The sequence below is a fragment of the Drosophila kikkawai genome, chromosome 3L (assembly GCF_030179895.1).
Source record: "Drosophila kikkawai strain 14028-0561.14 chromosome 3L, DkikHiC1v2, whole genome shotgun sequence".
Classification (NCBI taxonomy): Eukaryota; Metazoa; Arthropoda; class Insecta; order Diptera; family Drosophilidae; genus Drosophila; species Drosophila kikkawai.
In genome coordinates this window covers 5,758,340-5,784,168 of record NC_091730.1, presented here as the reverse complement: position 1 = coordinate 5,784,168, position 25,829 = coordinate 5,758,340, and the positions used below count along the sequence as shown (strand labels likewise).

General features: G+C 39.9%; 10 protein-coding genes across 13 annotated transcripts in view; 7 read left to right on the top strand and 3 right to left on the bottom strand.

Moving 5' to 3' along the window:
• Positions 1 to 6,105: 6,105 nt before the first annotated feature.
• On the bottom strand, positions 6,106 to 6,444 carry LOC108073908 (protein new-glue 1-like). Its single transcript, XM_017165704.2, has one exon. It carries the CDS (start codon positions 6,424 to 6,426, stop codon positions 6,106 to 6,108), a length of 321 nt encoding a protein of 106 aa, XP_017021193.1. The 5' UTR covers positions 6,427 to 6,444.
• An 844-nt stretch (positions 6,445 to 7,288) lies between these two features.
• LOC108073912 (protein new-glue 1-like) lies at positions 7,289 to 7,641 on the top strand. The gene has a single exon (XM_017165708.2). The coding sequence runs from the start codon at positions 7,306 to 7,308 to the stop codon at positions 7,624 to 7,626; it is 321 nt and encodes a 106-aa protein (XP_017021197.1). The 5' UTR covers positions 7,289 to 7,305; the 3' UTR covers positions 7,627 to 7,641.
• Positions 7,642 to 9,013: 1,372 nt separating this feature from the next.
• On the top strand, positions 9,014 to 13,474 carry rt (Protein O-mannosyltransferase rt). The gene is made up of 4 exons (XM_017165883.2): positions 9,014 to 10,109; positions 11,077 to 11,639; positions 11,778 to 12,554; positions 12,612 to 13,474. Exons 1-4 carry the CDS (start codon positions 9,511 to 9,513, stop codon positions 13,331 to 13,333), a joined length of 2,661 nt encoding a protein of 886 aa, XP_017021372.1. The 5' UTR covers positions 9,014 to 9,510; the 3' UTR covers positions 13,334 to 13,474.
• A 126-nt stretch (positions 13,475 to 13,600) lies between these two features.
• On the top strand, positions 13,601 to 15,331 carry LOC108073875 (EF-hand domain-containing family member B). The gene is made up of 3 exons (XM_017165661.3): positions 13,601 to 14,203; positions 14,259 to 14,435; positions 14,493 to 15,331. Exons 1-3 carry the CDS (start codon positions 13,608 to 13,610, stop codon positions 15,250 to 15,252), a joined length of 1,533 nt encoding a protein of 510 aa, XP_017021150.3. The 5' UTR covers positions 13,601 to 13,607; the 3' UTR covers positions 15,253 to 15,331.
• Positions 15,332 to 15,753: 422 nt separating this feature from the next.
• Positions 15,754 to 16,077, top strand: LOC121503158 (integumentary mucin C.1-like). Its single transcript, XM_041777340.2, has one exon. The coding sequence runs from the start codon at positions 15,807 to 15,809 to the stop codon at positions 16,071 to 16,073; it is 267 nt and encodes an 88-aa protein (XP_041633274.1). The 5' UTR covers positions 15,754 to 15,806; the 3' UTR covers positions 16,074 to 16,077.
• Positions 16,078 to 16,146: 69 nt separating this feature from the next.
• LOC108073783 (EF-hand domain-containing family member B) lies at positions 16,147 to 18,372 on the top strand. Of its 2 annotated transcripts, none has more exons than XM_017165549.3 (3): positions 16,147 to 16,710; positions 16,929 to 17,105; positions 17,514 to 18,372. In XM_017165549.3, the coding sequence occupies exons 1-3, from the start codon at positions 16,244 to 16,246 to the stop codon at positions 18,283 to 18,285; spliced, it is 1,416 nt and encodes a 471-aa protein (XP_017021038.1). In that variant the 5' UTR covers positions 16,147 to 16,243; the 3' UTR covers positions 18,286 to 18,372. The 2 variants fall into 2 exon arrangements, with proteins under 2 accessions (XP_017021038.1, XP_070141263.1); XM_070285162.1 differs by having other exon boundaries at positions 16,574 to 16,710; positions 16,916 to 17,105.
• Positions 18,373 to 18,519: 147 nt separating this feature from the next.
• LOC108073784 (EF-hand domain-containing family member B) lies at positions 18,520 to 20,408 on the top strand. The gene is made up of 3 exons (XM_017165550.3): positions 18,520 to 19,132; positions 19,188 to 19,361; positions 19,536 to 20,408. The coding sequence occupies exons 1-3, from the start codon at positions 18,624 to 18,626 to the stop codon at positions 20,314 to 20,316; spliced, it is 1,464 nt and encodes a 487-aa protein (XP_017021039.1). The 5' UTR covers positions 18,520 to 18,623; the 3' UTR covers positions 20,317 to 20,408.
• On the bottom strand, positions 20,407 to 20,917 carry LOC108074022 (protein new-glue 1-like). Its single transcript, XM_017165890.3, has one exon. The coding sequence runs from the start codon at positions 20,853 to 20,855 to the stop codon at positions 20,538 to 20,540; it is 318 nt and encodes a 105-aa protein (XP_017021379.1). The 5' UTR covers positions 20,856 to 20,917; the 3' UTR covers positions 20,407 to 20,537.
• A 955-nt stretch (positions 20,918 to 21,872) lies between these two features.
• On the bottom strand, positions 21,873 to 22,611 carry LOC108074020 (mitochondrial import inner membrane translocase subunit TIM14). 3 transcript variants are annotated; one of them, XM_017165889.3, is made up of 3 exons: positions 22,479 to 22,611; positions 22,118 to 22,357; positions 21,873 to 22,046 (listed from the first exon to the last, which is right to left on the bottom strand). In XM_017165889.3, the coding sequence occupies exons 1-3, from the start codon at positions 22,479 to 22,481 to the stop codon at positions 21,933 to 21,935; spliced, it is 357 nt and encodes a 118-aa protein (XP_017021378.1). In that variant the 5' UTR covers positions 22,482 to 22,611; the 3' UTR covers positions 21,873 to 21,932. The 3 variants fall into 3 exon arrangements, with proteins under 3 accessions (XP_017021378.1, XP_041633275.1, XP_017021376.1); XM_041777341.2 differs by having other exon boundaries at positions 22,107 to 22,529; XM_017165887.2 differs by having other exon boundaries at positions 22,118 to 22,522.
• Positions 22,612 to 23,201: 590 nt separating this feature from the next.
• Mob2 (MOB kinase activator 2) overlaps positions 23,202 to 25,829 on the top strand; it is a 45,042-nt gene continuing 42,414 nt past the window's right edge. Inside the window, exon 1 of the mRNA XM_017165732.3 lies at positions 23,202 to 23,540. Coding sequence (XP_017021221.1) covers positions 23,536 to 23,540 — 5 coding nt within the window. The 5' untranslated portion in view covers positions 23,202 to 23,535. The remainder of the gene's footprint in view (positions 23,541 to 25,829) is intronic.

The window sequence follows — 25,829 nt, the reverse complement described above, 5'->3', positions numbered from 1 at the left end:
TGCAGGCAAAAGCACTCTTTGTTTAGCTTAAAGGGCGGGCACACAAATCATTTCGTTTGTTTATTTCAATTTTAGGAAGGGTTATGGTGGGGTCAAAAGCTGAACTTTAGTGTGAATCATATACATATGTACTGGGGAAAATATATAAATATGAGGGCAGGAGAATATATAAATTTCTGTTTGATTTATTTTTATCATGATGTGAGATAGGGTTTTCTTAAGAAACTGCATTGCAGATGCATCTTTTTGAGATAAATAGAGGTTTCTTTTTAAATGGTTTCCTTTAATCAATGTTTTTGTATGTTTTTAGATGCACTAAAATTCTGTTAATTTAAGAAACATTCAACTAATTAAATTTTAAGTGTTCTTTAACAAAAAAAATATATCATAGTGAAAGCTAAATTGCTATTATTGTGTAAAAAATTCTAGGAAATTCCCAGAATCACTTTTTGATTGCAATTTATATATTTTTTACAAATCTTTATTTAATGGCTTGCTGCTCTTAGTTTATTCTTTAATTGTTTAAGAAATTATTAGTTTAAGCACAGAACAGAAAATCACTTTTTCTAAATTATTTAAAGTATTTTTATTATTATTATAATTTTTATTAATTTTTTTCTAATTTATCTTCTATTAAGTAGTAGCTCACTTTATTCGCAATTTAATTCAAAATTTTAAATTCTATTAACTCACGGCAAGTGTTATTGTTCATAAAACAAACCTCCTAATATTTTACAATCATTTTAAAGTCTCGATTTCCAGACAATTTCCATAAAATCAATACCTTTATGTGCAAAGAAATAATAAAAAAAAAAAAACAGGGGCACAGGACCGACTTTTGTCTAAGGGCTACGGGCACTTGTCCACATGTGTTTGTGTCTGTACAGATTTGTGCCAACTGCAAAAATTGACCAACTGAAGTGCAGCCCAATAGAAACTAAATCTAAACAACACCGGAACACCCCAGCAAGGTCACAACCGACACCCCTCCGAATAGAGCAAAATGGGGAACCGAAAACTAACCAAAAACTAAAAGTGAATCCGAGCCAAACGAATCGGAGTGGACGGGACTTTTTGGTTGGTTGGTTGGTAGGTAGAGGGACCATGGCCCCCCTACAGATGGGGTGCTCTGCCGAGCGCCAAAAATTCATTCATAAAATTCTAAAACGCGCTAAAATCTAAAATTCTAAACAAACCACTCGGCTGTTGGCCGAATGTGGGGAGTTGTTAGTTGTTGGCAGAAAGGCAGAGGGACTCCTACAGGAGAACTCATACGCCCTGCGGTCCATACGGTTTCGTATGTCCCCCTGTTAGGTATGTGTTTGTGTGTTACGCGTAAAAAAGCATTCACAGTTTTGGGGCTCTTGTTAGGTTACAGTTAAAATACTTGAGTAAACACCTTTGAAATCTGTATAAAAGGGGTTTAAGGGATCTCTAGGGTTTTAAATTCTGTTGAAATAAAGGTTTTTCTAGGCTTTGTTTTAATATTTAGTTATAGTTTAGTTTTTTATGTGGAGTTAAATATCTTAACTAGTTTCTACAAATAAGAAACATCTTTAATAAAACTACAAGTACTACAAGCTAAGCTTAAAGATTAGATTATAATATTTTCCCAGTTATAGTTTTACCTACAGAAGTTTGACTGTACTTAGAAGCCTAGGGAATAGAGGCACCCCATAGGGGTTCCTTGGTGTTCTTGGTGTCTGCCACCTCCTTGGGAATAGGCTACAAACCCCCTAAGTCTGAAGCTGTCCCAAATGTATGTTACTTGTTCAAAGTCCTGATTGCTAGATGCATATATATTTATAAAACCAAAGCCAAAGGAGATGTTTTGCGCACAACTGTACCGGCAGGCAGGCAAGCAGGCCGGCCGGCCATTTTGTTATTATTTTTAGCAGACGACTGCAAGCAAAACCAAACTAAAAAATGGGCATTTTATGTATACATATATTATAAAATATGTATAGAGATTTATATAATAAAAAAAACACTTTTACATAAACGCACAGACACAACTGCAATTGTTTGTATGTCCTGTGCAAATTCGTATGTAGAAGTATTGTAGTATCCTAAGGCCTATCCGGATTTGTCAGTGTGTGTGTGTGTATGACTGCGTTTTTCTGCATCGAGTGTGTGCGTGTGTGTGCGTGTGTGTGCTGGCATCACCTACCTAACTTCATGGCGAAGTGCAACAAACTCTGCTCTACACACAAAAACGCCGCCCAGGAAAATGCAATCAAATGGCAAAAATTTTGCCAGACTGCAGGCAGCAACAACAACAGCAACAAATGTTGTTGCAACAACTGCAACTGCAGTCTCTCGTCTGCCGCAAAGGCCATTCGGTGGCAAGGGGGAGTGGGGAGAGTGGGTTGAGTAAAGGATGCATGTGGGTGCTGCATGCAGGCCAGACACTGGCCATAAAACAGCAAAAACAAACTGCATGTGAAACATTTTAGTTGCATTTTCTATATGGAATATGTCTATTAGGGTGGACCGGGTATTAAGGGGAAGTATTTGAACTAAATAATTTATTATATTATTATTATTAATATTAAATTAATATTAATATAAGAACTATTAGAAAACCAGAAGATCTTTAATAAAATTAGACAAAAATACTATTTGAAAATCTTCCGAAAATCTTTAACAAGTTTTCCATAATTTTTAAATGATATGTTATTATTTTTAATAAATTTGTTAAACATCTTATACAAAATATATTTTAATTAAGAACCTAATACTAATTACTTAATGTTTTAAGAATAATTTTATAATATTTTTAATAGATGTTGTCAGAAGTTTACACTTTTTCAAAGAAAATAGTCTGTCATACCTGGCGTATACGTGATTATTATGCTATTTCATTCAATAACTTTTTAAAATGCCTTATTAATAAGAATACTAGTTTAAAAAGCGTAGACTCTCTTAAAATCTTTAACAAATATCATAAGAAAATAATCCTAAAAACTTTTACCCGTCACACCTGGCGTATGAGTAATTTTAAACCATTTTTGTTAAGTTCAATATAACTTTTCCTCTTAAAAAGTGAAATATTTTCTAATTTAAACTCACAAAGGTCCACCTGAATGTACATATAAATACAAAAGTGTGGCTCAAACGTGGGTGCGTATGTGTGTGTGTGTGTGGGTGCATAATCCATGTGCATATATAAAATGTACAAAATCAACCCTTAGCTTTTGACTAGCCGTTCAAAAAAAACACAGCATTTGTGTGGGGCGTATGTGTGTGTATAAAATAAATTTCATTTAAATTAAAATAAATAAAACTCGTTTCCCAAACCAAAAACAAGAACTTAGACAAAGCGCAGACACATCCATAATAGTAGTCGCCACCCCCCGACACTCGATTCCCAGGGAACAGACAGCAGATGAAACTGGATGGATGTCTGGACATCGTCGAAGAAGAATGAAAGCTTTCATTAGACTCTCTGACTGCAGTCTATGCATTTTAATTGATTGCCAGTCATCTTTGTGGGCTTTATTTTTGGCAAAATTCCATTAATCCTTGGCCACATTTGGTTGGCAATTGAGCCTAATGCCATTATCTTTCTGCACGACCAAAAGATGCTGAATTGAGTTGCTCAAAGGGAAAAATGATGATTAGGAAATCACTTCTTAGATGTCATCAATGCATTTTTAATTAAATAAATAATGAATAAATCTTCATTGATTTAGTGAAGTTATATTTTCAATTAAATTGTTGCTTAAGTATTGATTTGTTAATTCTTCTAAAAAAACTGATAGGAAGGAGAGGAATTATACTAATATTTTATGTTTCTTAGTTGGTAGAAAAGTTTTAGGGATGCGTTTTAGTTAAATAAAATTATAAATAATTAAAAAACACTATATTTAATATACAAATTATATGATGAATAACAAAAATAATATAAAATTAATTCCTATACAAAATATAAAGAAATAGTTCAGGATTAATTCTAGGAAAAAGCTAGAAGTCAACTTTCCTAAATGAAGGGATTAAATATGCTATATTTCTGTAGTTCCCTTAAATAAAATTAGTTGTTTAACTCCTATCAAATTTAAAAAAAATCTGGAAAACGTTACTTAACATTTTTTTGTATATATTTTAGCATAATTAAAGTCTCTAAAGTCTTAAAAACGACTATTTTAGCTTTCAAAGTGCAGGTCCTCCCTCGAAGCCTTTCCTGAAAATGGCAAATTTTATTTCCCTAAATGTTATTTTACTTTAAGAAACAAGAATTAATATAAACAAGTTCCAATCAAATCTGAAATCTTATTAACCAAGTTAATAACCGCTTATTCCACTCCATAACAATACCATACCATCCTCCATCTCTGCATGTGCCACAGTCACATTTCGCACATTTCTCCACGGAAGACAGAAGCCCGTTTGGTAGCAGCACCTCAACCTCAACTTAAACCACGGCCACTGGCACCAAATCCCGCCACCACCCACCCACGAGAAACAGGCAACCAAGATGGAGGCAAACATTAACCAAACAAACGGCAGCGGTGACGGTGGCCAAAAGGGAACACGTCCTCGACCTAGTTCAATGGCAATGTCATTGTGCCACATTATCGCCGGCGACGTCGTCGTCCTCTGCCGGCTTGGCCTTGGCTGGAGTTGAATTGTGAAGCTGCAGGGAGAAATGAGAACGAGCGCATGAGTCGAGGCCACGGCCACGGCCACGAACATGGCCAAAGTGGCACACGGCAGTCAGGCAGGCAGGCACACCAGCCACCCTCAGTCCATCCGTACACCTAACCACCACCATCCCCCACCCAATCAACGAACGAGCCCCCACGAGCCAACCCATTCCAGCCCCTTTCCATCCCCTTTCCATCTCATTCCAATCCCTTTCCAGCCGGCGGAAGCGAGACACAACAGCAACAGCGATGCTGCAACGATGCAGGCACAGAAACCGAAACAGAAATAGCGGGAGGAAGCAGGAAGCAGGAACAACTAAACACTGAAAAAAAATAATATCAGAAATCCGTAGACACTCATAGAAAATTTTAGAGGTTTCCAGAAATTTTAGAGGCTTTCAAAAAATAAGAAAAACTTTTAGAAGAAATTTTCCTAAATTATTTTTATTTTCATTTTTCATTTTAAACTTCCCCATTTTATTCCCTAGTTTTTTTTCTCCCTGCAAAAGCCAAACAGTGGCGACGCAATCCTTGCACTTGTGCAGGCCGCGAGGCGAGCTCTGGGGAAGGGTGTGGAATAGCCATGGTGTGGGTGGGTGCTCGGCAGAAGGACTCACAGCCACACCGCTAAGCCCGGCAACCAATCCGCCGCCAGCAGAGCAGCAGCCTTGCCGCATCTCAGCCCCGTTTATTGTTGCAGTTGCAAGGACCCCGGCTGTAGGCAGATTTCCTCCCCGCTCAACTGGCGGATCCTTGGGTGGGGTCGGTCCCTGGGTCTGCTCGGTCGTCATCGTCCTGCACTCCGAGGGCGCCAAGCTGCAGTGGAGCAGCAGACACTCCCCCAAACCACAGAGCGACACCCCCCTGAACTCCTCTCCCGCTTTATCCTCGCCTTTCGGTTGAACTCGGACTCGAACCCCCCGGATTCTGACTTTTGCTCTCTATCTATACGGCTCTCATGCCCTCTCGTTTGCTCGATTTTAAACTGTCTCTCTCTATCATTGGACTTTTCTGGGGGCTAACTTAACAGAAGCCTGTTAGCAACAGTGGAGACCTGTATTAACATTCTGTAGAGACAGAGAGAAAGGTGGGTAAAAGTGGAGAGTTGCAAGTCGCTTTAACATAAAATAAAGATGTTATGTAGTTGCAGAATTTTAAGTAATGTCGAAATAAATTCTTTTATATATGTATTCTTTTTAAGCACAAAAAAAGCTTTCCAAATTAAAATTAATCAATTTTTGGCCTCCTAATCCAATTGCAAGCTGCAAGTGTAAACAAATTTTGGCTTCCCAAAGTAAACTTTCTTTCTTTCTTTTAAATAATTTTTTATTCATTTTATGCTTTATATATATTATACATTAATTACGATAAATATTAAATATAATTATTAAAGAGTTATTCACAAAGTCAAAAATTGGAAAAATCGGGTCGGAATCAGTAATCTTTTTAAGAGTTTTTTTTAACCACTGCGATTCTTGCGATTCCTGTTGCGACGGGTCTTGGTGATCTTATTGGGGCGATGGATCTTCCGCTTGTAGTGGATTACGTGCTTCTTCTTGCCCGACGACGAAGAGGATGAGGCCTCTGTGGTGGTAGTGGTGCTGTCCGAGGAGGAGGCCGTAGTGGTTGTGGTGGTGTCCGAGGACGAAGAGGCTGCCGTGGTGGTGGTGGTGCCAGAAGAAGTGGCTTCCGTGGTGGTCGTGGAACTGGCCGCACTGGAGAGGCTCACCAGGACACAGGCCACGGAGGCTAGCAGGAGCAGTGCGCAGGTGTACTTCATGTCTATTGGTTTGATAGTTGGATGGGATCAACTGATACTGTTCTGGATCGCAACAGGCACTATTTATACCTCTGGGGAGGAAAGGCTGAGCAAATACCTCACTGAACTGGGCTTATTCATATCAGCGTGGGAAAGATGATGATCTACGTCGCCAAGCCTAACTATAAAACTAGGCTAAACTAATAGGCCTATTTTATAGCAAATAAAAAAAAACGCCATAGGACTAACCAGACTCTACGTTGAAATGATTATCTTTATAGTTTTTCGCGTGGTATAAAAAGATACTTGAATATCTAAAACTTAACCATTGTTAATTATATAAACGATATATTTTTATTAACATACATATATCTATTTTACTACATTTAAAATGTTCATATTGTAGTGTTTCTATATATAAAATTGTGTTTAAAAATCGCTGTCTGCTGACTTAAGCATTAATACAGTACACTTATTTTCTTTGCGTGCCTTGATTTAATATAAAGCTTCTCTAAATATAATTAAATTTATTTTTAAATTTTATTCCTTGTGACATTGCATTCGCAAAGTTCTAATAATAATAGAAATTTCGTGTATAAATATCAACAGCTGAAACATCAAAATAGCCTCCACATGGCTCCAGCCACATTGTACTTCCAAAAATAAATATCTTCAATGTTTGAACAACTGTCTTGTGGTAGGCATAGTTTTTCGCCAATTGTTATTTGATTAGCCCGGTTTTCGTTAGTTTGGATAGACAATATGGATCATCTGGCATTGTGACAAGGAAAGGTTCTCACGCTGTTGTGGATAAACCCAGATCCGTTGAGAGGTATAAATAGTGCCAGTTTCGATCCAAAACAGCATCAGTTGATCCCATCCAACTATCAAACCATTAACATGAAGTTCACCTGCGCTCTGCTCCTGCTAGCCTCCTTGGCCTGTGTCCTGGTGAGCCTCTCCAGTGCGGCCAGTTCCACGACCACCACGGAAGCCACTTCTTCTGGCACCACCACCACCACGGCAGCCTCTTCGTCCTCGGACACCACCACAACCACTACGGCCTCCTCCTCGGACAGCACCACTACCACCACAGAGTCCTCATCCTCTTCCTCGCCGGGCAAGAAGAAGCACGTAATCCACTACAAGCGGAAGATCCATCGCCCCAAGAAGATCACGAAGACCCGTCGCAACAGGAATCGCAAGAACCGCAGCGGTTAATTCTATTAAAGAACCCATACGATACTGACCTGGCTTCCCTAATACCTGACCCTGTGAACTCATCTCATTAACATTGTTTATGGTTATAGTTGTTATTTTTATTAGTGCACTGTTATTACTTTTAAATAAAATGAAAATTATTCAAAATTTCTTTTTTCAAAAACAATATTTGGCTACCAAAATATATAAAACTATTTTTGGAACCCATAAATAGATTACATATTAATGCTTAGCCTCTATAAATAATATAAATCCTTATTTTCCTTGTTTGTAAACAAGTTCCTTTATAAAATATAGAATGTCGAAAGAAAAAGACACCAACTTATGGCCGATAAGGAATCGGGTTATTATGTGAAACCGGTTCAAAAGCGTTTACCTAATGCCGCAGAATAAAAGTACCTGATGTCATGTATCGACACAAACAACAACCGTCTCAAGCCGCGCTGAGGAGTACTAAAAACGATGCCATGAATAAGGCCAATAGGTCACGCGAGTACACTGGCACATACATACATCCATCGGTGGTGTAAGGTCCGAAGAATGGGTCGTAAATCAAGGGAACAGGTTCCCCATCTCTGCGCCACCTGTGACGCGTGCTTTATGCGGTCCCCCCAGAGCCGCTAACTACCGAACAACTTCTCTTTACAGTGCCAATAAATGGTGTTTAATTGTTGGTGTTGTCTTTCTTTGTCATTACAGAATCCGTTTGGCGACATACTCACACAGCGGAGATAAAGAGAAAAGGTGAAGCTGAAGGTGCGAAGAGAGAGCGTGAAGGGGAGAGATCTTTTTGCATGCATTTGTAGTGATGAAGATCTAGCTTATTTTAATTTTAAATGTTGACATTGTTATTTAATTAAATATAAAAAATAATAGATCATTCATTTAACTGCCTTATTCAAAATAATTTATTTTTAAAATGCTAGAATTTTTTAATTAAAAAATTAATTCAATATTTGAAATATATATTACGTATTCGCACATATTACGTATTCGCATACATTACGTATTCGCCATATATTACAAGCTTATTTGTTAAGACTTAATCAAATAGCAATAATGCCTATATAATTACGCAACAAATTTAATCAACATTTATCTTTCGGTTTCTTTTTATAAACCTCATCTAGCTACTTTCCCATTCAAAACCCCTGGCATCACTGAGGCCATCTCTTCTGCTGGCAAAACGGGAAATGGGTTAAGAATCAAGGCAGACGAAGAGCCCGAGGAAAGAACGAGGGAAAGAGACAGGGCTCCAATCGCAGCAGCCGGACCGCATTCCGGGCGCAAGCAGCGCAGTCGCCACTGGCAGCGGCGGAGGCAGCAGCAGCAGCAGAGGTGAACCATCGCGGTTCCATGCGAGCCATTGTGTCAGTGCGTCGCGAGATCTTTAGCCGTGCAGGTTGCCGATTTAAAAAACGAAAGATATAGCGCTACTATATCCGATATCCGTGTGTGTGTGTGAGAGTGTATTTGTGGGAATATTTCGGCAACGAAACTTTCTTCATCAGCTGGCCGCCGTCCGTCATTTGTATGCAAATGTAAATCGCCAAAGAAGGGACAGAAAAGGAAGAGGAAGCGGCCGGACAAGTGAACAACTGTAGAAAGTGCAAAACTGGTTTCTTTACCTTTTTTTTAGCAGTCTGCGCTGCCACGAAACGAAAATAAAAAACAAAACCAAAACACAATAGAAACAAGAAGTGATTTCTTGATTATCGCTTGATTATCTCATGCTTGTCTGTGTATGTTTTTCGATCGCTAATTGATATGTGAAAGTGAAGAGAAGAAGCCGAAAAAAACAATGCGAGGAAGAAATGCCCGCTAAATACCGATGAGCAAATCGCACGTTAAAACAATAATAAAAACACCATCGAGGAAGCCGCCATGTCTGCCACCTACACCAATACGATTACACAGCGCCGCAAGACGACCAAGTTGAAGCAGCAGCAACAGCAACAACTATGGGCGCCGGGCAGCGATCTGAGCGAGCCAAACGAAAGACTTCACTTTCGCAGCCGTTCAACAAACTCGGCAAAGACAGCAACACCACCGCCAACAACAACAACAAAGCAAGCAGCAGCTGCAAACTCAACTTCACCAGTGTGCTGTAACGGTGGTTTGACGCTGCTCAACTGCTGCGTCGACGTCAACTGCCATTTGAATGCGCCGCTGCGCGGTAGCGTCAGCCGGCATTCATCGCAGACGCCAACGCCGACGCCGACGCCAAAACAAGCCTCCCCCTCGCCCACCACCGATCGTTCGCGCTCGGTCTCACGTTCACGTTCACCTTCTCGTTCGCGTTCTTCCTACAAAAAGCACAAGAGCATTGCTGCAGCAGCCAGAGCAGCTGATAAAGAGACAAAAACAACAGCAGCTACACCGCCATTTACCGTTAGCTTGAGCATCGATCTCTTTAGTTGGGGTCTATTTCTCTTGGCTTTCGGCACGCGTTTCTACAAGTTGGCAACACCGCCACACATTGTGTGAGTATAAACAAAATAATAAGGTAGTCGCTATTAAATACCCATTAAGTGAATATAATAATATAAAAAAAAAAAAAACATTTGAAAGGAAAGTGAACTTAATGTAGTAAGAGTTATATAAACTGTTTGCACGTGAATCAAGATAAGAGTTTATATTATAAAAAAAGATTTTAAAGAATCCCATATACCCCCTTGAATTCCTGTATACAGGGTATAAAAACAGAGAAATGGGGCTATTAACTAAAATGTTTTGTAAAGAGAAGAAAAGAGTTTCTTCAACTCTTAACATTTCTTTCTCACAAGCAGTTGGAAATACAGGTCAATATTATTATGCATCTTCTTTGCCATTAAGAGATCATAATAGTAAATTTCATCTTTCTACAGATGTGACTCTTCTCAGCCAGCTTTCCCTAATTTCTTATCATAATCAGACACGGAACTCGTGAAGATCAAGTTGCTAGACGAGATCTTGTCTGACTAGAAATATCCACAGTAACCAAGTTTGGCATGGGATCAAGTTTACTTTGGCCTTAAACCGCACCCTAATGCTTTCAGAATAATATTTTGAAGATAATGCTATTTACGCAGTTCTTATGATGACTAAAAATGAGTTAAAATTAGTATATATTGATTGACGATAACATTTAGCAAATACTTTTGTGGGACAAATATGGATTGAATTTAATAACTTGTTTTGTGTTTTGAAAGATCATCAAATGGAATTAATAAAATTATGTTTCGACATTAAAAATACAAAAAAAGTTTAAAATATTTAAAATTTCTATAATGATATAAGTTTAAGTAGGAAGAATTTAGGGTATTAGAAAAAGATACAAACTTCTTATAAGGTTCTATTAGTAGTTCTGCATCAGAATATTATTTTAACATAATTATCAGATACATTTCCCCTTATATAACATTTTTTAAATAAATTTTATAAAGAGTAACATTTATTTTTCTTTCACAGCTTCGATGAACTTCATTACGGGAAGTACATTTCGTTGTACATGCGCAACATTTTCTTTTTTGACCAACATCCTCCACTCGGCAAACAACTGATCGCCGGCCTAGTCAGCTTGGCTGGCTATGATGGCAACTACACATTCCCCCGGATCGGAGCACCCTACTCGCCCCAAATGCCCATATTTTGGTTCCGTTTTTTACCGGCTCTATGCGGTAGCCTGCTCGCCCCCGCCGTCTATAAACTGCTGCAGGAGGCGAAGCTAAGTCGTTGGGCATCGGGCATTGGAGGTCTGCTCGTGGTGCTGGATAACTCACTACTGACCCAATCCCGCTTTGTGCTGATGGAATCGATGCTATTGCTGAGCAGCACACTGGGCATAGCCTGTCTGCTTCGCTTTCAGCGATGTCGCCTGGGAAGTGTTCAGTGGGTGCTCAGTGGAGCGGCTGCAGCTGTGCTCTTGGGAGCAGCGGGTTCAATCAAGTATATTGGTTTCCTGGCTTTAGGATTGGCCTTCTATTTGTTATGCCGACACCTGTGGCAGTTGCTGTTTGATGCACGATTAACAAGTAAGTTGAGGAGTTTACTATAAAACTTCCTTGTCAACGTTGCGTATACTTAACACTGTCTTTTATATTACGTATACGCAGCGTGTTCTTTAGGATTTTATGTAATTTTTAATAATTAATTAATTTTTCCTACTTCAGATCGTCAATTGTGGTTCCACGCTTTGAGTCGCCTACTCATATTCGTTGGCATACCATTGGCAGTTTACGTGGGCGTCTTCTACGCCCATTTCCTGGCACTTTACAAGGCAGGGCCACACGACAGTATCATGACAAGCGCTTTTCAGGCTTCGCTGGAAGGCGGTCTGGCCTCGATCACCCGAGGCCAGCCGTTGGCTGTGGTACATGGATCCCAGATAACCCTCCGTCACACCCATGGACGCACCTGCTGGCTGCACTCGCATGCAGCGGTATACCCAGTGCGTTACCCGGACAAGAGAGGCTCCTCGCACCAGCAGCAGGTCACCTGTTACTCCTTCAAGGATGTAAACAACTGGTGGCTGGTGAAACGACCCAACAAGGAGAATCTGGTAGTGGGAAACAAGCCAGATGTTATAAGGCACGGGGATGTTATTCAGTTGGTGCATGGAATCACAAGCAGGGCTCTGAATTCCCATGATGTGGCTGCTCCAATGACCCCACAATGCCAGGAGGTGAGCTGTTACATTGACTATGAGATCAAAATGGCCGGCGAGCTACTGTGGCGTGTGGAGATCCTAAATCGTGCCACCGAGGGCAACAGATGGCATGCCATCAAGTCGGAGATCCGGCTTGTACACGAGACCACTGGAGCGGCCCTGAAGTTTACGGGTCGCCAATTACCAGAATGGGGCTTTAATCAGCATGAAGTGGTGGCGGATCGTGAGAAGAGTCAGGAGGATACCATTTGGAATGTTGAGGAGCATCGCTATACGCAGAGTGAGTAAAGTGAAATATATATAAGGAGTATTTTTTAATCGAATTCCACTTTATCAGCTGAGGATCACCGGGAGCGGGAACGCCAGCTAATGACCGCCGAAATGATACCCACGGAGAAGACGCAGCTAACCTTCTGGGCCAAGTTACTGGAGCTGCAGGCCAAGATGCTGACCCAATCAAAGACAGTGCCTACCCACATGTACAGCTCTATGCCGCACGAATGGCCGCTGATGGATAAGGGCATTGCCTACTGGCTGGACGCAGAGTCCAGTGCCCAAATTTATCTACTGGGAAATGTGCTCATCTGGTACTCGGCCACTGCTGCGCTTTTCTTTTACGCCGTATTACTTGCCTTCTATGCTATACGTCGTCGACGTTTGTGCTTTGATATCTCGGAATCAGAGTGGCAGCGCTTTCTTATTGCTGGAGACACCTTCTTTGTGGGTTACCTGATGCATTACCTGCCGTACTTCTTTGTGGATCGCACTCTCTTTCTGCACAACTACTTGCCAGCCTTTGTCTTTAAGCTGCTCCTCTTGTGCTTTGTCATCGAACATGTGGATTATCTGCTTCGGTTGATCTGCACAGGACGCGGAGTCAACATTGTGCGAGGCTATCGCTTGGCCATTGGCTTGTGGCTTTTGGCCGTTTTGGCCATTTTCGTCAAGTTTATACCTTTTAGTTATGGAGCGCGTAAGATGACCACCAATGAGGTACGTGAACTACGCTGGAAGGACACCTGGGACTTTGTGATACACAAGAATCACCCCCTGAACTGAGAAAAATAAGAATGCCATTGCCGCGGAAAGTTAGAGAAAGATAAATAAAAGTGCAATGAACAATGTACAATAGACTAGAAGACGTAGCTAAAGTTGAACTAGTGCTAAGCCATAAATTATTTGACATGTGAACATACTCATTTTGCAAGACCAATTAAAGAAATTATTTATTTATTTAAAATTTCAACGATTTTTGTGAAGAGGAAGATGATTATTCTATTGAAAATCTGTTGCTAGTCTTTTTCTAATTTGTCAAATGAATTACCTCAAGGAAATGTTTGTTCCTAAAACACTTATACACATATCTACACACCTTAAACACTACACTACACAAAACATGTTTAAGAAGGTACACAAATCACAAGTTATAGATCGAAATGCAGATATACCCACAGCAGGAGTGTCCACCCAGGGTGTCAAGGGCGGCAAAGCAATGCGCAATTGCCTGGACATAGCTCATCCAGAGGAGTTGGCCGAGAGTCTGGTGAGGGCCAACTCCTGCGGTCAGAGTAGTGCCAAGTTCTATATCCCGGATGGACCAGTTATTCCGGTCAATAGTATACAGGATCTGCTTACCGTGGAGCTGCAAAAGTCTCGCTTTGCTTCCTTCAAGGAGGAGTTCTTCGAGGAGCTGTATTTCAAAAGGGCCAAAGTAGGGGAAGTCCAGCCAGCCTTCTCCAAACCGGAGAGTGTGACCAATATGAGTCGGACTTTTGGCTGTCCTTCGAGTCTGACCCCTACTACATCCTTGTATGCATTGGTAATGCCACCCAAGACACCAGAGCAGGTTAGTAAGGAGTTTAAAGAGTTCCATGAGCAGCGTATTGTTAGCCACAATCATTATTTTCCAGCAGAGCAAATCAATCGCAAGTAGGTCTTATAAATTATAAAGAAAATATTTATATAAAAATATATTTTCTTTTAGATATAGCAAGTCCTTTGACCGGCATAATCCTTGCGGAGAAATCAAAAAAATAGGTGACCATGGACTCAAGGTGAAAAACTGCCTGACGGAGGGTGAGAACCACGTGAAAGTTATTGGCAAGGCTCAAGTGGACTTTATGGAACGCACAGTGGCTCCTTTGGGAAAGAAAATTAAAAAGTATATAACAATTTTTTAAATATATATTTTTAATTTCATTTTCTTTATCCCTAAAAGGTATCTTTATGAGGTTCCCGACATCACCTTTGGTGTGATTCCACCCAGCACTGGCGATGTCAAGACGGTTATCTATAACATCGTTGCGAATGGGCGAACCGATCGCCTAATGGACGCCCTAAGTCACCTGAATGCTCAGCGTATACGGCTCCGAGAGCGTGATGATATCCACCTGCCCCGCCTGGTTGCAATTATGGAGCGTAGCGATCCGGAGTTAACGGGTCTCCTGCCAATCGCTCGCCTCGTGGAGATCCTGCGTAGCTACCGCATTTCCCTGGAGACCCAAAAGATACGAATTGTGATGTCCCATTACCAAATGATCGTTGATGAGGGGCTCTGCAGTGAGCGAGTGAAGTACCGAGAGTTTTGCAAGCTTCTCTCCAGCAAGGAACCACTGCCCTCCATGGGTAGTGTGTCCACTTATGCCGATGTGGGTTCCCTGGATACCACCTATCGGTTGTTTTGTGCCGATCTTCAGAATCAGCAAAAGGTTTCGCGAGGACACAAGGTGGAAAAGGATAGGACTGGTATGAAGGAACTCCTATCGCCGGAAACCGATGCTTTGGGTGGCCTGCAAGCCAGCGATTTCACCCAGCTACGTCCTAAAAAGGAAATCGAACAAGTCTTTAGAAATCTCATCGCCAAGGAGGAATTCGAGGTGATTTGGCAGAGCCTGATGGCCAAGAAGCAGGATCAAGAGGGTCTGGCATCGGTCACACAGTTTTCAGAGGAAGTAAAGCTGGCAAAGGAGAATTTTTAGGGAACAAAAAAAAAAGTAATATAAATGGAAAATATAAAATATAATAAAATAACAATAATTAATATAAATTTAAAAAATATATATAAGATGTAGTATTTATTGATAGAGTAATAAATTATTTCTTTGAGAAGATATTTCAAGTTGTTAAAAGTTAAGTTAATTTCTTGATTTTTTATTGAAGTAGTGAACAAATATTGGTCTATAAGTTTTTTCCACCAATTGCTAGCTCAAGTCAAAAACAACATTTACCAAATTATTGTCTTTATATAAACAAGAATATGACAAGAATCAAGAATCAATCTTCAATGTTATAACTTGCTGACAAAACCCATTGAAGTTTACTTTACTTTAAACTTTGATTAACAAATATTTACTTTTGGGTATTTGCTATTCCATTAATTCTTACGGAAATCTAAGATTATAATGTTTACAAACCCAATTAAAACGGAAGTTGATCTTTAGGTATAAAAGCTGTACCCCTACTTGGAGCTAATAACAACACTCGAACGTTCAATACTTCAGCAACAGTTTTCCCTCAGCAATCAGCATTTAAAATGAAGTTCCTCTTTGTGGCTATCCTCATTGTCCTGGCCATCCAGTTGGCTGCATCGCAAACCACCACAACCACTGAAGCGGCCACCACGACCACAACCACAACCACTGCGGCTACAACCGCGACCACGACCACGACCTCCTCCCCCAACAAGATCAAGTGCAACAGAAGCAACAACTGGTGCCACACTCGAATTCCCAAGAAGAAGTGCAAGAACCCCAAGAGGTGCATCAAGACCGTCGTGGTTGTGACCCGCAGGAGGGGCTAAAGGATCAGCCTTTAAAATTCTATAATTCTTCAATCAATAAATTTTCAAAAATATAGTACATGTTTCTTTAAGTGTCGAAATAATCTTTAAACCAAACAAAACACACAAACAACAAAACATTTACATTTAAACACTTGACACCACAAAAAAGACAAAAACTAACAAAAACAATGGCCAATAAAGGGCTCTATATCGAGAGGAATGGCAACCAAAGGGCTGCGGGATTGCCGTCTCTACCAGGAGAACCAAATTTCAGAGAACTTCTGTTCACTGCGGATCCTTTGGATATTATCCGCAATCATTTGCAGGAGCAGTGTTGGCGGAAAAAGCCAGAGCCAATAGGTAAACGTACGCCATGCTTTACAGATACTACCATCCAGGATATACTCACCACGGAGACACACTTTACGACCAAGTCGGCCGAAATAGGAGAGATTATGGCCACGCACTCAAAGCCGAGTCATGTGAACAACTGGAGTCAGACCTTTGGTCGAGTGCTTCCACCATCGGAATCCTTGTACAGCACCATAATGCCAAGGAAGACGGATGAGCAGGTTCATCGGGAATATGCCGAGTACCATAGAGGTCGCATTGTCAGTCATAATCATTATTTTCCAGCGGAGAAGATTAATCGTGGGTGGGTTTAAAAGTTTATTTATGGTTTTTGAGATGTTTTTCTGACACAAAAAATAGAAATAAACCTTCTCTTATATTTTTAAATATTTAAGAATAATATTTCAAATTAAATTAAAAAGATATAACTTATTCTGTTTTGCCAGAAAGTATGCAATTCTTTTATGTTATTATTTTATGATTTAAATTTTTATCACAAATTTTAATAGCTTTTTATTTTAGATACACAAAACCCTTTAATCCTAAAGAAACCTTTGGCATATTACAAGGAGGAGAGCCCAGTGGTTCCGTAATGAAAAAATGTTTAGAACCAAGTGACGAGCACTTAACGGTGGTCAACAAGCCCTGGATGGAGTTTGTTCAACGTACTCAAGCGCCTTTGGGTAGAAAATATGAAAAGTAAGTAGAAAATAATATAAAATTAAAGAATTATAAATATAAATAAAATTATAGACATTTTTTTTTAAGATTTTAATTATTCAAAATCGTTCTTAGCCAAAAATGTGGGTTTATAACAACTGATACAACACTACGTCAGCGAGTAATTACTATCCACTCTTGTCTTCAGTTTGTTCTTATTTATTTACTCAAGTGTGGGCCCATTTAGGACTAGAAATTATGAGCTTTATAGACAAGACTATTTTTAAAAATTTGTTTGTTAGTACTAGCGATTTAGTAACCTGATTACCTGATTAAAGGAAATTTGACCCAGTTAAGTTACACTATCATCTGATGATAGCATTTATTTATTTATTTATTAATAAAGTTTACAGTTTAAAATAGAGTTTTCCTCTTCTTGATCTTCAGATACCTATATCAAGTCCCTGACCTCAACTTTGGCACTTGTAAACATGATAAATGTACCACGAAAATGCTTTTAGAAAATATAAATCCCTGCGAGCTAGATGACACCCTGGATAAGGCTCTTTCCTATTTGAACGAACTGCGGGATAGCCTGCACAAGCGGAATGATTTCGACATGACCGATTTGTTGGCCAGTCTGGAGAGGATCGACAAGGAGAACACGGGTCACATGCCCCTGCCCCTTATACTCCAGACCATGTACAAACTGAATATCCGAGTCCATGAGGCCAAGATACGCACCACATTGGCCCACTTCCGAATGATCATTGACGAGGGTTGTGCCACGGAAAGGGTAAACTATGACCAGTTCTGTCGGCTGCTCTCCATCCAAATAAAACTACCAGATGTAGAGCAAACTAGGATTGTGCCAGACAACATGTACCACAAGGAGACAACCTATAGGATTTTCACCAGCGATCGGTTTAAAAAACCCGTAGGGGATCGACCATACCGACGCAATGCCATTTTCAAGCTCAGTGACATAATAACGCCGAATTGCGTTATAGAGATGGGTCTGACACCAAGCGATTTCAACTATCGGCGGGACAAGGCCCAGATGGAGCGTATATTCGAGAGTATTATGTCCAAAGAGGTCTTTGAAGCTATCTGGGAACGTTTGATGGTTGAGCAAAAGGAATCCCTAGAGCAGGATGGTCTGGTATCCGTGACTCAGTTTCGCAAAGAGATGGAAAAAGAAACCACTTCTTCCACTTGATAGTTTTGTGGTGTTTTTTAGGTGACATTATTACATTACTATAAGCAATTGTAAATATTAATAAAAAGTAATATATTCAAGAATTAAGTTTAAGCAAAAAAGAATGTAAATTGAGGATATAAACCTTGTAATAATTTCTTATTTATATTTTACAGAAAAAGAGCTTTTCAAGTAGCAACCTCGAGGGTTTTTGAAGCCTTCTAGCCATCTGATTCTCTCTTCCTAATCATCCCAGCAAGCTGTTCTGTCAGCCTCTACAATAAAACACAAACCCTATACCCCAAAAAAGTCAACAGCTAATCTTAAACAATCATTACAAAATACCTTAATCCCACATAATGACAAATCTTGGCCATTACATAGATAGAAATCCCAATTTGCGGGCTGCAGGACTCTCTTCCTACAAGACTCCGGAGGATATGTACGGTGCCAAGGAGTGCTGTGTGAACCTACACATTGGTGAGGAGGCGGAGAATCAGATTCTGGCCCACTGCCGACGACTCCAACCCAAACCATATGGCAAAAGAACGCCCATGTATCCCAAAAAGGATATGCAAGACCAGTTCGATCAACATCTTCGAAAGGAGGGACCCTTTTCGGAGGGTAAAGAAAATTTGTTCCACCGGAAGTCCGCTTTGGGTCATGCCATGGAGACCTACTCGAAACCGGATACTGTTACCAATATCAGTCGCACCTTTGGTCGAGTCGCCCCACCCGAAGAGTCTGTGTACTCGATTATATTGCCCCAAAAAACTGTCGAGCAGGTCAATCGGGAGTATGCCGACTTCCATGATCAGCATATCCTAAGTCATAATCACTATTTTCCCGCAGAACAGATCAATCGAAGGTTGGTTTTATTTTTTACTAACGTGATTATTTATTATTTAATTATTTTGTTTAAGATATACGGAGAAATTTAATCGGTTTGATACATTTGGTGTTCCTACTCATACCGATTATACGGGTAGCAAGGTAAAGAATTGCCTGCATGAAGGCGAGGAGCACCTGAAAATAATTAAGAAGCCGAAAATGGATTTAGACGATCGCACAAAAGCGCCTTTGGGAAGGAAGTTCAAGTAAGTCCAGAGTTTATGATGTTTCAAGTACAGTTGTAGGCACCTAATTTCAACCTGGTCACTCTAAAAGTCCTGAGCCAAACAGGATTAAACTTGTCCCCAATGTAGTGTAGTTTTTTTTTTTTGTTTTAGAACTTCTAAAAACATGAATCATTTTCCTACTCCCCTCTCTAGCTGGTATCCTTATGTTTTCCCCAAAAACATGACCTTTGGCCTCATGTCGCAACCTAATGGTAACATACAATCCCTACTGGAGCAGACCTCTCTCTCATCTCGGACCAATCAGATGACTGATGCGATTAGCCACATAAACAAACTGCGCAACTTACTCCAAAGACGTTACGAATTTAATATAAACGATTTAATTGTGGCCCTGCAAAAGAAGGATACCGAGGGAACTCGTCTGTTACCATTAGCACAGATCATACAGATCATGAGAAACATGAATATTCCAGCTGATGCTGTAAAGATCCGCACTGCAGCCTCCCATTTCCATTTATTTGTGGACGAGAACTGCTGCGGGGAGCGTGTGAAGTACGAGGATCTGTGCGATCTCCTTTCCATTCAGAAACCACTGCCCCTGATTGGTTCCATTTCGCCCTTACCGGAGACCATGTATAATAGTGACACTACCTATGGCCAGATGTGTGCTGATTCAGTCAAGAAGCCTCCACAGGATAGAGTCAACAAGCATCCCCACAGGACACCCATTCAGGAGGACATGAATAACACACGGGTCGTGGATGTTATCAATCCGGATCCAACCACCTTGTGCGGCCTGTGGCCAAGTGACTTTAAAAAGGCCCGAGCCAAAGATGAAATGGAACGTATTTTTGAAGGATATATCTCTAAAGAGGATTTTGACTTGATCTGGCAGGGACTGATGGACAATCAAGAAGATTCCCAGAAAATGGCATCTATTCGGCAGTTCCGTGAGGAAATGAGAAAAAAGTAGATACCTAAGAAAAATCTACTAGGAAAATTATTATAATTTCATATTTATGTATTAGGTTCATAAAAAAATAGTAAATTAAGACTCTACAAGTACTTTTTGTATACTAGTATTTTTATTTATGCCATTTAAAATTAAAATTATAAAGCCATTGAGGTATTCAGGTATTTAGAAAGTCGGAAAGTGGAAGAGCTGGATTCTTTTTGGAGGCCTCGGGACGTTGATTAACCGCTGCGGTTGCTGCGATTCCTGTTGCGACGTCTCTTCGTGATCTTCTTGGGGCGATGGATCTTCCGCTTGAAGTGTCTCTTGGTCTTCTTCTTGCCCGACGACGAAGAGGATGAGGCTTCTGTGGTGGTAGTAGTGTCCGAGGAGGAGGCCGTAGTGGTTGTGGTGGTGTCCGAGGACGAAGAGGCTGCAGTGGTGGTGGTGGTGCCAGAAGAAGTGGCTTCCGTGGTGGTCGTGGAACTGGCCGCACTGGAGAGGCTCACCAGGACACAGGCCACGGAGGCTAGCAGGAGCAGAGCGCAGGTGAACTTCATGTCTATTGGTTTGATAGTTGGATGTGATCAACTGATGCTATTTTGGATCAAAGCTGGCACTATTTATACCCCTCACAGTTATTTTGTAGTTTAACTGAGCAAACAAAAACTGTAGCGGGCCTTAATTTTGGGTATATGCTAACATGTTTGACGTGAGAATATTTTGCGGTGTTAAATAAACAAAAAAATTGGCAAAGAGTTAAATAATCCACAAAGCAATTGTTTAAATAACTGTTATTATTAGCTGCTGTCTGGGATTAGGCCGGGGATTTTTCAACTTTTGTTAGTTGGCTTTGCCATTCTTCTTTAATCAATGGAAAATAACCAAAATAATTAAAGAAATTCTAAAGTCTATGATAAAAAAAATATTTAAATTAAAAATCAAGTAAAAGTGTTCTTTCAAAGTGTAACCAAAGGTTTTCCAGCTTCGAACTCAATAAATCATAAGTTTAGTTTTTAACTCGTCCTAGCTAGTCCTTGTTGGCGGTATTTATTTAATTTTAGATTAAACTTTTACTAGAAATGACGAAGGTAATAAGCAAACTTTTAACCTAAACTAGATGTCACACCTTCTCTAGGATAGATTTACCAAGTAACAGCTGTGTAAACAGATTTCTTATATACATTTATACTTTTTCCTATTGTTAAAAGCTTATGATCAATTAATCTCATTTAGTAACCAGTCACCAAGCCATGAAGTGTGTCTTAAAAATAATTATTACTCTTCTAATTGCCTGCTTAAACACCAAACAACTGTCTGCCATGCACAACCCAATGATGCGCATAAGTAAGATTAAGTATTTAATTTTATAAAACCTTCTGGTCTTAATTTAAATAAATTAAATTTTCTTGTTTAAAAGAATGCGATTTGGGGGAGCAGTTAGTGTGCAGAATACATTTCATTATCTGCTGGAGATACCATTGCCAATGTAATCCGGACCACGTAGATCTGGGGTTTGGACTGGGATGCCTATATAAAGAATTTGCCGATTTAAATTTCGAGAAATAAACGCAGACTTGAGCTTACACTAATCACAAACTACTTTATTTACACTCGAGGAAGGAGTAAGATGAGTACTACTTAGCATTGTCCAAAAAGTCTTTGGCCTCGTTGATCTTGGCCGCCAAATAGGGAGAACCTCCTCGATCCGGATGATTCAGCAGCATAATCTTCTTGTGCGCGTCTTTAACCTGCAAGGGGAATGATGATTTGTAAGATATACAAGAATTACAATCTTTAATACCAATTACATCTTTAATACCTTCTGCTTGGTGGCACTGGGACTGACGCCTAGAATGAGGGCCGCCTCGCGCTTGTTCATCTTGGGATCGAAGCCGCCCTTGTAGTATTTGGACGCCGCCATGCTTTCCGCATCGAACTTGGGCATGCTCTTGAGCGCCTCGTTGAATTTGGTGGTCATCTGGGGCATGCGGCGCATCAGGTGCTTGCCGGCGAATCCCACGGCGGCCACTCCAAGTCCGGCCAGGATCACAGAGCTCGCCTTGAATTGAGGTGTTTGTTGTTGATTCGTTGCCATCGCACGTTACAAATTACGAATATGAAAGGGAAGAAATTCGAGATTTTCACAATTGTTTTCGACCAAAAATGAGCTAACGTTGTACCATATTTATGTAATTTCAATATCAGCTGTGAATTAGTGAGAAACACAGCATGCTGCCAGCAGTTTTGTAATCGATGGTAACAGAGTTGCCACCATACATCGATTTGAACTATCGATGACAAAATGGATTTCAGGCTGTTTAAAAACATTTGCAAATGTCTTAATTTATTTAAAACACTGTTTTATTTTAATGCCACCCTTATATTAGAATGATTTTCTTTATTTGTTCCCTAAAAAGTTGTATTGTTTATTCTTTACGATAACTTTTACTGCAAGGCAGAGGTGTGGCCTAAACAAATTTCAAGGGGGTCTATAAAAATAATTAAAAATAAATCGTCTTGACTTAAACGCTCAAATAAACTTAAATTAAGTGCATGTTTTATAAATTATAAGACTAGTTATTTACCTATCTGATTTATATAGGCCATAAGATATATTATTATATCGATTATGACCCCCCTTGTTGCGCCCAGAAAACCACACAGCTGATAGGCAACAACCAGGGCTGCACACTCCAAATAAAAACGATGAATACTATTAAACGCAACTAAATATTAATGCAACATACATTAAAAAAATCGTTATTATAAAAGAAAACTCCAAAAATAACACCATTTAATTTTTAATTAACAAAACCCTATCCAACCACTCTGCGCAGCTGCTATCGAATGCGTGCGCAGAGCCGTCTATCGATTGTAATCGTTTTCGCATCGACAACGGGACTCAACAAAGTGCACAAACAAGTGAAGAAGAAGCAGGAAAAAATTTGATGTGCAAAGTTTCAAAACGAATTACCCAAATATTGATTGACAAAAGTAAAAGTGTCGATTGGCTCGCCCGGTGATCTCCACATCCTGGTGGCGGTGGTGTCCGTGTCTGCGTCCCACAACCCGTCTTCGTGTGTGCGTGTGCGTGTGTACGCTTCTCGAGTGCGTTCGTGTGTGTGTGTGCGTTCCCTCAGCTGGGGAAAAACTTTGGAAAATTAGCAGGCAGCAGCAGAAACAGCCGTCAAACTGGAGCGAATTCCGGAATATCTGCGCGACACGGTCGATTGGCTGATGGGGTGAGTCAATACATAACACTTTTAAGCGCAAATCCCGCAGCATAATCCAAAGTGCAATTATGTGTCGGTGAAAATGTCCCCCAAATGCGAAGTTTTTCCCTAAAAATATATATGGGGGGTACATTTGGATGGCCACTTGGTGGGTCTCCTTCGTCTCGCGTCTCTCGTTTCGGCTCTGTGTCTTTTGTGTCCTCTGTGTGTTTTTTTTTCTCTTCTCGTCTGCTTACTCTTTTTCGTCGCCATTTGGCCTTTTGCCAATTGGCCTCGTTTCGCATTTTCGCCGACAGAAATTTCTTTTTTCGTCGTGTCTCCCACAGGAGTAGACCCCGGTAATACCCTGCAAATTAACCCTTGACATGTGTGTGGTCAAGTTATGAAACATCAACTTAATTGTTCGAAAAACTTGTGCTACCATTTTTTATGTAGGGATATTTCTTTGTTGTGATTGGCGGCGTACTAAAATCAATGGGCATTTTATCGATTTCTCAAATCGGTTACCAAGCCGCAAGTGTTTTGATTTACTTACACACTGAACTCCATAAGAAATTCGAATCACGATTATATGTATGTATTGTACATATGTACGTGTGTGCGTCAGTGGCTTCTTCAGGGGGGGTTCTGTGGTAAATAGAACCTTGTTTACTTCGGTTGGATAATAATAAAGAAACATAACTAATGATCAATTTTATAGTTTTTTACAAAACCTTTTATTGGAAAACAACTTATTTATTATTATGACTTTTATGGTACGTATTTATTAACAACAAACATAACTAAATTATTAATAAGAAACTGTATATAATGTTATTTAATAAACATTTAAGTATTTGTTTAAATCACCGCCCCTTTTAATGCATTTCTGCATCCGCCCCTGTTGTGCGTCTTGTGTCTGTGTGCGTGTGATCGCCTTCTTCTTCCCACGAATCGGAGTCGCAAGGCCATCGCTGCACTTTGATTGCGTTGCGTTTATTTTTGTGCCCATCTTCGTCGCTTCTCCGCCACTTCTTCTCCTTTGCATCGTTCTCTCTGCTTTGCCTTTCGCCTTTTGTTTATGCCTCCAAGCAGGGACGGAATTCTACAGATAGCCAGCAGGTTTAATGAACTTGCCAATTTCATTACCACACTTGAGTCCCCGGTAAAGACGCTTTTAAAATGGGAATGTAAATAAAATAATAAAAAAATAATTTTCTTTTAATTGATGTATGTATTTATTGTATATTTATTAATTATTCAGAATTCTCCATTCAATTGAAAAATTGTACAAAATTAATTGCCAGCTTAAATGTTACCCCTTTATAAAAAAAAATCATTTAAAGAGTTAAAAAAATGCTAAGGACCAAAATCTTTAGGCAAAGATACCCCAATTTCCAGAAAAGGTTGCATGAGGAAAAAGGGTAGAGGTAGGAATCTACCTTTCTGCTAGACAATAGACGAATAAAACTCTGAATTCTCTCTTAACAATCAGCTCTCAACCCTTAACTTGGCAATCTTTCCCAAACCTTTTGAGGATAAGATGTGCCTAGTTGTTGCCAAGGAAGTTCAAATAAATATAAGGATTATTCAACCTCCTATATAAACGAGTCGCTAGTCAATTTGTTATTTTATTTTAATCCATATTTCATGTCTTTTCTTCCCTTTGCATTAATCCTAGGCTCTATTTCAAGGACCCTTTCACCGGATTTATCTATTGCCTACCCTAATTTTCTATTGGCCTTTCCGAAACCTTTCGCTAATTATATTCGTGACAACCGGACAGTCAAGTATGAACCCTTACCATTAAGTTCAGACCCTTAATCCCGAATCGACAGTGTTAAGCACGGATTTAAGGGTTGTAAACCCTTGACTTTGTACCCTATATACATACCTGTGCGAAAACTACCCAAAAATTACATACTATATTTAAAAGGGACCAAAGTTGAAGAAGAAAAGCAATTAAGTACAATTTAGTGATTAAATAGACAAATTGAGCGGTGGCGAAATGCGGAAATCGAGTTGATTAGAAACAGACATCGAGGCTGGGAGGGTTTAATGAATGGCTTCCCTGGTCCGTTGGACAAATTAAGTCCGCACATCCCACTGACAATTTGATGATTACGTATGTACGTGTGTGTTTGTTCTTTTTTCCCTACAAAGCCAGATGGTAAAGTCGTTAGTAAAAGCTATATAGCTATATACTATATAAACCTACATATATATGGGACGCGCACACACAGGGCCAATCTTTTGTGGACTTGTCACAGCATCCAAATAGGCAAAGGAACACACGAAAAAAAAAAACAAAAAAAAAAC